The sequence below is a fragment of the Hippocampus comes genome, unplaced genomic scaffold, assembly GCF_001891065.2.
Source record: "Hippocampus comes isolate QL1 unplaced genomic scaffold, H_comes_QL1_v1.1 scaffold401, whole genome shotgun sequence".
NCBI lineage: Eukaryota > Metazoa > Chordata > Actinopteri > Syngnathiformes > Syngnathidae > Hippocampus > Hippocampus comes.
The window spans coordinates 278,558-288,275 of NW_017805210.1; the positions used below are offsets into that span (position 1 = coordinate 278,558).

General features: G+C 41.6%; 1 protein-coding gene across 1 annotated transcript; it reads left to right on the forward strand.

Annotated features, from left to right (window-relative positions):
* Positions 1-4,288: 4,288 nt before the first annotated feature.
* On the forward strand, positions 4,289-5,754 carry sem1 (SEM1 26S proteasome subunit). Its single transcript, XM_019868911.1, has 3 exons — positions 4,289-4,433; positions 4,880-4,973; positions 5,559-5,754. The coding sequence occupies exons 1-3, from the start codon at positions 4,358-4,360 to the stop codon at positions 5,599-5,601; spliced, it is 213 nt and encodes a 70-aa protein (XP_019724470.1). The 5' UTR covers positions 4,289-4,357; the 3' UTR covers positions 5,602-5,754.
* Positions 5,755-9,718: the final 3,964 nt, after the last annotated feature.

The following is a 9,718-nucleotide window of genomic DNA, read 5'->3' on the forward strand; positions in this document are numbered from 1 at the left end:
ATACAAACTCCAGACAACAGGATTATAAAAATTTTGAAATGGTCCACATAAAGACATTGCAAGACAGAAAAACGTACAAATCCCATCATGCAATAGCCACAAGGATCTATGGCCCCTCCCGTTTCATGGTTGAGTGACTACTACAAATCTCCTATTTGTAGTATGGCTGCACTTCTCATGACTCCCTGAAGTTACTTAAATAGTGCTTGTTAAGAAGTCTATTGCCGATCTGTAAATGCTGAAGATGGCTTTTTTCAGTGTGGTCTCAGGTACAACAAAGCCGAGGTTGGTCCAGACAGTGTCCCCAGGTGATGCAGAAGACACGGCAGACGACCGGCTGTCCTCCTCTGTCACTCTCTCTGACATGTGGAAGAAGACGGCTTAATCTTTGGGAGATAATCTCTCAATGTGGTACACTCTCAAACTTCCACCCTCTCGTTGCGCACTGCCTCAAGGCCACGAGCCCAGTCAGTGATATAAAGAGGCGCACAGTAGTGTCTATGGGGAGGGGCCTTGTGGTCTTATGTTGGAATCTTTTATCTGAGCCTGACGGTCTCTTTCAGAGTACTTGTAACCGCCGACGATCTGACCTTCCCCATGGGGCTTTGTCTCAGGACAGAAATGTGATGCTATTACTCAGACACAAGCCGTGGTGGCTGGAGTCTGTGTGTGCTACGGCAGGCACCTTGTATCTCGCTTTTGTGACACTCACCCCCACCGCACTCAATTTTTTTTTCTTCTTTTCTTTATAGAGACGAGAGACTACAGGCGCCAGCCGCAATGTAACTGCAGTCTCAGGTATGCTGGGCGGACGAGGAGGCCATTTCCCAGGGCTTCACCGGCAAAGACTGAGTGACACTGGCACCAGAGTCGGCTACAATCTCGAGAATGTTGGCAGTTCAGATCTCAATTGACTAAAAAATTCACTTGTGGATAGAATACAATACATTCTATGATGCTGGATCACTTACAGTGCTTTAATTTGAATTCCAAAAGTGAAATAAATACATTCACATTACATGCGTAAGTTTTACATCTTGTTTGATCAAATTCTTGACCCAACGTGAAGGGTCAAATCCTCAACCCATTCTATTAGGTATGAATAGTATAGTATGGGCTAGGTCCCTTTTGGACTCGGTGCGAGGTTAGCCATTCCACGCAAATTGGGTTACTCTGACCTACCTGTTTTCTGCGTTTGGTCATGTCTGTGATGTCATTTTCAGTTGCCAGCAAGTAGCAAAACGTCCGGCCCGTGAGATGGATAAAAACTGGTGGATTTTGTTGCTTCATTCATATTCCACAAATGGAACATTAATCCGAATGCTGTATTCATAGTAGTTGGGGCAAGGGGAACATTTTATTTATTGATTTATTGATATTGATTTTATCTGTTGATTGTATTCTTGACTTGACTTCCTTTTCAAAAGTGTATTGTAGTGCTGGAAGATCAACTAATTAACTCCCAAATACATATTTATATGTCCTTTCCGACTCAACACATTCAATCCCAGGGACCTATTTATATTTTCCCCCCAAGACTGAGGGTAAAAAAAGGTCTGAAAATGGCTGGCACTGAATGAATTAATCAAAATTTAAATTCTGAATTCGATGTTGGTTTCTCCCAATCTTCAAAAGGTCTAATCATAGATGTCAAAGTCCGGTCCTCGAGGGCCCAAATCCTCCATGTTTTCCATGTCTCCCTGTTGCAACACACCTGATCTAAACGATCTGCTCATCGGCAAGCTATAGCCTGATAATGATCCTCATCATTTAAATCAGGTGTCTTGTAGCAGAGAGACATGGAAAACATGCAGCACATCAGCCCCCGAGGATAGGAATTTAACACGTGTTCTAATCGACGAAAAATGATGAACGTGCAGACGGGCGCGTTTCCGACGTTACGAAAGAACCATGAATGCACCATATTTGCTAGCTAGGCGCGTAGCGTCGATGATTCTCCGGTCCCCGAGCGTGTTTCAAGCTGGGTAATGAAGTTTACTCAAAAATTAAACACACAACAAAACGAATTGCACATATTGTATATTGAATATATATTATATTATAAAACACACTTCGTTTTTAAAATATCGCTGGCGTTAATGCTTCCAAGTCATGGCATTATCCCATTCAAATGCTAACAGTAAATTAGCATTCGACTACGGGAGAAACTAAAGAAAATTCACTCACGCTGTATTTGGAAACACACACACATAGGTGAAGACAACACTACTCAAATAACAATTTTATTCCCAGTTTGTGATATTAATATTCTGTTATGTGAATAGAGTGCAATCGTAACTTCTTCTGTTTCATTCGAAGTGTGTACTCCATCTTTTCACGGCACCACACTGCCCCTAAGAGGCCCGAAACGCACAGGGTCCGCAGGTACGTTGTTTGATTTTAATAGTTTTTCCAATTGCTATTATTGTAATTAGGTGTATTATTATTGACCTTTTTACTATTTTATTTCGTCGGTGTCCTTTCAATTTATATTTAAAGTTTAGTTTTCAAGGAATTTTCCTTTCCTCAAATTTCAAGGATATAAAGATAGGAGGACTTTTTTGTTGTTGTTGTACCTAGTACAACAACAAAAAAGTACCAACACATATTTCCACAACATGATTTCAACCTCAATCCAAATAATTGTTATTTTTATTTTTCTTTGCCTAATTGTCCAGCCCTACCTTAAAGTCATTTCCCCCAGGAAAGTTTAGTTGACCTTCCAATAGTACAACCTTTTGGTGTGTTTGTTTGTCTTGGGACGTTCCATTGAAGAGATTTTCTCCTCAAATGCATTGCAATGGGCTGCAAAGAGCCTAAAGCATGCCAAACCTATTCTTGCATCCATTAGTTTCCTCTAAAGCGACATGGGCAATTTTATGCTTTGATTAGTAAAAATGAAATAAATAAATCCCACCATGTAAGTATTTCTCGAACTGGCCCGAGGATTTTCCTACAAACAAAGCTACAGTATTTATATTTCCTTCTCTGATTGCCTTTAGTTTGCTTTGCCTCCTCATGTTGTGGCGTTGTCTTGCGCAAAGGCTTAGAATAATTACAAAATAAAACGGAATAAGTACTTTAAAGCTTAAACCTCAGCTCCGTTAGTCAACAGATGACAGTAGCAGTCAATCATTTCCATTGTGGTGCAAGTGGTTTTGTAATAAATTAGCTGTCTCATTCATCTACAATACATCTAAGCTGTGGCTACCGCTTCGTTATTTGAGCAGGCCTATGGGATACAGTATGCGTTTGTTCCTCAATGAAAAGTGGTTGCTAAGATGTGACTGCTGACTTGTGTGCATATGTTTTCAGGAAGGAGCAAAAACCTTTTATGGCTCTGCAGAATAGGAGCAGTATGTGTGTACAGTATTGATGGTGGAAAGGCTTCAAGGGAGGAGACAGACAGACTGCATTTTCTGTTTTACAATACAGCCGTTTTTTTAATCCATATGTGTTGCAAAACTGTGCAACACTTACAACCTCTCATCAATCACAGGGCACATAAAGGCAAACAAGCATTCAAACCTAAGGACAATTTATATTCTTCACTGCACCAGCGTGGATTTGGAAGGTGGGAGGAAAATGAAAAATCCATACAAGCACAGGGAGAACATTCAAACATAGTCAGGAGCTGAGGTTCGAAATCCAAACCTTGAGCTATGAGGCACTCTGTCTATCTATCTATCTATCTATCTATCTATCTATCTATCTATCTATCTATCTATCTATCTATCTATCTATCTATCTATCTATGTATATAGCGGCATTTTAAATCCAATTTAAATGCAAGTTAAAAGTGATTAAGATTAAAACAATCCACTCAGGGGGTCCTCAATCCTGTTCCTCGAAGGACGGTTTCCTGGATGCTTAATATGGCTCCCTGCTTCCACACATTTCATACAAATGATCTGGATCGCAATCCAGCTTCTCCAGTCCTTGTTGATTATGTTCTCATTTGAAACGGATTGTTTGCAGCAGGGAGTGATGGAAAAGAGCAGGACTGTGGTCCTCAAAGGAACAGGAATGAAGACCCCTTTCATTATGGTTTGTGTTTGTATCATTTAATAATGTAGCATTGTTTTACTTTTGAGAAGAAAAAAATGACTATAAAACTGAAAGTGTTTTACCATTTAGATGTAATATGACTTCATTTTAAAACGTTTCAAAAGTAATCCTGAATTTCCTAACGCTAAAACATCGTAATTTTGAGGCTCAGCGCAGAGAACTCTGCTGCACCTCCATTGCGCAGTCAGCGCAGCCGCTACCCGCGTGAAGAGTTATGAAGTTCCCACAATCCATTGCGCGCCAGCAGCTATCCGCATCCAAACATCATCCGAGCATCTCGCCGGTGAACATGTCGGACAAAAAGCAGACCGTCGACCTCGGTCTACTCGAGGAGGACGACGAGTTTGAGGAATTCCCAGCTGAAGGTTAGCAAATGTTGTGTTTTTAACGTTGTGATTCTTATTTTTACTCTTCATGTTTTACTAATTGTCAGCATTGTATGTGAGCTCGGCCTAGTAGCAATGACTCAGCTCACCTAACTAGGCTAACCGAGCAGTAATTCGCCGTTTACCTGTTACAGAAAGCCACTATAACGAATTAATTTAACTGATGTTATATAACCAGATAAATGTTCTACTGCGCACGTGATTTGTCCTTGTTATGATGTTTTTCAAAGTTTAATTTCGGTTGGCATGTGCTTAAATGCGTTAGCGGAATGTGAGCTAAACAATATGGACACATGCCACCAACCAAAGGAACGTTTTGTGAGTTTTTTTTGACATATTTTGAAAAATACATTTGATTCCCTTCCAACGTATCCTTCTGACCTCTTTTCCACACATTGTTCTCGGCCTGTTGTGGATGTATTTAGACTGGACCGGGTTGGACGAGGATGAAGACGCTCATGTTTGGGAAGACAACTGGGACGACGACAACGTCGAGGATGATTTCTCCAACCAGTTAAGGTATTCCTCACGACTCTTTCTTTGCTGATGTGAAGTGTACTGATTCCCTGAATAATTTTCAGATGTCACCCTGTCTCACCTGTTCTACAACTAATATTATAAACAAGCCCTAGCTTTCAGAGATTGCGTTTTAATTTGCCGTGGCAACCGAACCAATCATGTCAGTGGCTTAGAGTGTAAGTAATTGTGAGTTTGGGGATGGTTATTACATTAATCCCCATGTTTCCGCACAGTGGAATGGAAGTGCACTATGTTTCATTCACAGGCACATTCTGGACAATGGGCAGATAACTAAACATTTACTTGGTTGTGTAATTTCACACTTGATGGGGGCAAAATAGAACCTATTCAATTAACGTGATGCAGTCCAGTTATTGTCTTCCTTTTTGCGGCTTTATCATTGGCTTTTACTGGAATTAACCTAAATGTATCAAATGAATTATCCACTGACTTCTCTTAAGTTCTCAAATGCCATTGCCACACCTGCTGTGCAACATGAGTGTTTTTGTTTGAGTGACACTGGCAATCGTAAGAATCCTCAGTGCTTTCATTTAAAATGTATCATTCTTTTTTTTCTATTGGTAGAGCGGAGCTGGAAAAACACGGTTACAAGATGGAGACGTCCTAAGTGGCTGACAAGATCCACGTGGATAATATGGACATTTCTATGTGACTATTACAGGTCGACCACAAAAAATGAGGGAAGGAGAGTTTTTTTTTTTTTTGTTTCATTTTGTAAGAATTGTTGACAGAAGTAAAACGCTTTGAGAAAAGAACTCTATTTTGAGTGTATTTACTCACTGTTTTAGTTGTGTGGATTTCATGAATTTAATCAAATAAGGTGTGTTGTCATCGAAACCGAATGAGATAAATTACATATTAAACTTTCAGGAACATGTATTTTGTATGGCTCAAGCACCTAAAGAATAATTAGTATTATTAACATGGTGTGTTTTTGTTTCTATTAAATTTGACATTGCTTTGTGAAGCAAATTTTAGTTTGCTATCTGTTCACATCATCATTAAAGTTTGATTTTACTTTTTCATTAATGTAATTTACTTTAATTGTTAATTTAGCTTACAGGGTGGGAATTTATGAGTAAGACCTAAAGGTTAAGGTCCTAAAATTTACAAAAAAAGCAGACAAAAATTTTACACTCACCTTACTTTGCTAGTTAACTTGTCTCCAATGCAGAAGAACTACCACAGACTAATAGGATGGAGTTCAACATTGAATAGACACAATGAATAGGGGGGGGATACATATATATATATATATATATATATATATATGGGGAAAAACATAGTTTTGAAATGATTTATAGTTAGATAGCCAGGGATGATCCAAATGTTCTCAAGATTGTCCGAGGCAGGTAAAATCAATGTGAAACTCTGCTGTGAAACTCTGCCATATTAACATGATATTTTTGGTGGTGCACTTACTTGCTCATGTGATCCTGAAAATATGCACATAATAATCATGGTAATCTCCGCCATGTACCACCCCTTAAAATTTGAAGAAAATCTGAGAGCGGAAGTGAAAACACTTGATTTCACATGGAATGATCCCTAAAGAGCTTTTATGGCCTCGTTTTGAGTCACCGCGATGCTGTTTGAAGCAATGTCAAAGGCAGACACCAAAGGGATTATCATTTTTTCTGTAACTAAACTAAAATGCTGCCAATTACTATATTTTGTGAGATCATAGTTTGCCAAGTGTGTTAGTTGCAAAAGAATTGACCTGCATTTTCTGACCAGGTATTTTCAGCTTGTGTTAAGGTGTCATATTGCGGAAGTGTACATGAAGCAGTGTGAAATACACACATGTGCACACACTCACCTTTTCAGGCCCACAGTGCCGGGCCGAGATCCTGAAGGAGGGATTATCCACTGCCGTATTTGTCAGAGGTAGGGAGGGGGCCTCAGCATGGGGCCCTGAGCCCGCCTTGCTTGGGCCTGCCTCTGCTGCCAACAAGGCCCTGCTCTTCCGCTCTGCTCAGCAGGGACTCGAGTACTGAACTAGTGGCCAATTTATCCTCGCCGTGCTTCCTCAGCAAAATGCTTTCTAGCACTGGTTCGTACCCTCTCACTTCGAGGTCCTTAATGAGGCGAAAGGTGTGCCGATATGACCAGGAGTTGTATCGACAGTGACACCCATGTGCCTTTCATAAATGGAAAATATCACTATCGATATGTAGTACATGAGTGTTTACTGTTTGGACAAGGTATTATGTTCTTATTTGTATCCACAATGTCATTTTACAAACTCTTTCATGCCTTTGTATTTGTCTCATGCTAACAGGATTGAAATACTGTATAATCTCAGTTAATCAGATATAGGAAAGTGTGGAAAAACACCCCCACACACACACACACACACACACACACACACACACACACACACACACACACACACACACACACACACACACACAGGCAGTAGTACATTGGTGTGCTGTGCCTATAATATTAATTAAATGCTGTGGCCTCCCCAGAGAGTGCCTCGTAGCTCCCTCTCTCCCTCCTGCACAGCAAGCTCTGGCAGGAGGGACTGAGGGGCAAACCTCACCAATGAGAACTAAGTGGCTACTGTGTTTACTTGGGTACCCGGAGGGAGGGCTAATTTACAATATGGAAAAATAAAAAAATATAGATCGACATGCAAGTGACTACGCTGTGTGAGACATAGTACAAGTGAGCATTCCACGTGGATTTCAAGAAGTTGTGCACCCAAGCACCGCCTGAGAAATTTGAAAGCGGATTTGTTATCGGAGGCGAGATTCCGCCTTAATTGCTCCAATTTTTTTCTCCTCAATTTCCCGGAGCTATGGATAGCCTGCAGCTCACTTGTGATTACATTCATAGCTCGCAAGTCAAGGCAAAACAATTGGCCGAGCAATAGCTCGTATTTTGAGAAACTTGTAAGTCCACAGGCTATAACACCACTTACTTCCTGTGGTCTATTTGCATCTATAGCGGTACTGAATCCTGAAAATTTCTGGGTACGTTTAAGGGAACCTGCAATTGTGTGCTTTCCCTTTCAAGAGGATATAATACAGTCTTTTACAGTCTTACTTCTTTCAGTTTGATTAAAGATACCACTCGATGGCATCACACAAGTCTGTACAGGTGATCTCTACATGAGTGATGTAGCTGTCAATGATAAAACATTTTACTTTATCAATTAACTATAATAGCTGAGTGTGTGTGCCACTAAGGGCTCTTGTTGATGATTGTTGTGACCGTCGTGAAGTCAGTCGAGCGGGAGAATCGTTAAGTGTGAGCAACAGAGGAGGAACCTTCGGCCATTTTGTTTGTGCTGAGAGCGTAAGATTGTTCCCTTGTGTTTGCGCGCCGCAAGGGCCTCCGCGGGCCCACGGCGGTATTCAACCCCGCACCGATCTGCGGGCTCTTGCTGCGTCGCCGCGCTGCTTCGTCTTTGATCCAACGTAATCAGCTCTTTAATTCCTCGCCGGCATTTTGTTGTTTCTTTGTGACCCCCGCGATTCAACATGAAAGCGAAGGCTGATGTTGACTGATGAAAGGATGATAATTAGTTGGGTTGAACGCGTGGACATCACGGAGAGCATGATTTTAAGTATGGCAGCCATTTGTCTGCTTATTTAAAAGTGCCAGAAAGTAATCATTGTAATAAAATATTAACCAGGAAAATGGAGAGATTCAGTGTTCGTGTTTTTGGGTGTTTGGAAGGGTGGAAACAAGTCATTAATTTTCATTATGATTTTGCAATTTGTTTTATCTTCACAGGAACAGCAACTTTACTTTTGAATCTTGAATCTTCACGACAGTTCATCGCCACTCATGAAGATGTCTGCAAAGGTGCACCAAATGAGCGATCGTCAGCCTTGGTTGGGGGTGGGGTCTTTGCTCCACCGAGTGCCATTCTAGTTCAAAAGAGCATTTCCCTACTTGCAAATGTCCTTGCGCCCACGCGGCGGTGAACCGCATGCGAGCGAGCAGCCACACTGCGGCGACGAGCACTTTTTCACTTCACGTTGGGAGATGGCAGATCCATTGTTCTCGAGGCCGGCGAGTCTGTGGGCGAGCCTCCCCGCTGCTTTCACTGCAGAAACACGCCAGTATGAAAAAGCTTTATTTTCTTGTCTTTCCTGCATACTCTATAGGCCACTTTGACCGCTCCACGCTTGCCGCGCGCCATGATGGCTTTGCTTTTGCAAAAATCTCAGACCCGGGGAGAAAACGGCACTGTCTTTGCGTGGCTCGGAAGCACACAGCTGCTGCTATAATGGCCCTAATTGCACGTTTCTTTTATCAGGCTGAAATTAGCAACAGGGCTACAACACTACGACTAAGACCCCCTAAAAGTAAAGATGAGGGGAGAGAGTGAATAATAATAAGAATAATAATAATAAAAGACTCTCAGGAGTATATGCAGCAGCGAGTCTGCCAATCCGCGACAGAATGGCCCGCACCTGCACGCTCGCACCCCCGCTAAAATAAACACAGCTAATAAGGTGTAATTACTTTAGAAAATAATAATGAGGAGCAACCCTTCAGACCCCACCTACTTCTGGTGACAAAGGCCTGCCTGTTTATTGTGGGGGGCGCAACGAGCCCAAAGGATGCTGGCGAGTGTCCTATCAAAAGACCAGAGGGTCCGACTGAGGGTCCCTTATAGGACGGTCATCAATGTCGACGGGAGCCGGCGCTTTTAAGTCTCTCTCAGCCTAACTGGCTCAATTAAGCAGTCTCAACTGACCACA

Excerpts from the sequence above, each read along its gene's own strand:
- sem1 (XM_019868911.1), top strand. The coding sequence starts at position 4,358 with ATGTCGGACAAAAAGCAGACCGTCGACCTCGGTCTACTCGAGGAGGAC. Across the intron at positions 4,434-4,879 it reads TGAGGAATTCCCAGCTGAAG|ACTGGACCGGGTTGGACGAG; the intron begins GTTAGCAAATGT and ends GGATGTATTTAG. Across the intron at positions 4,974-5,558 it reads GATTTCTCCAACCAGTTAAG|AGCGGAGCTGGAAAAACACG; the intron begins GTATTCCTCACG and ends TTCTATTGGTAG.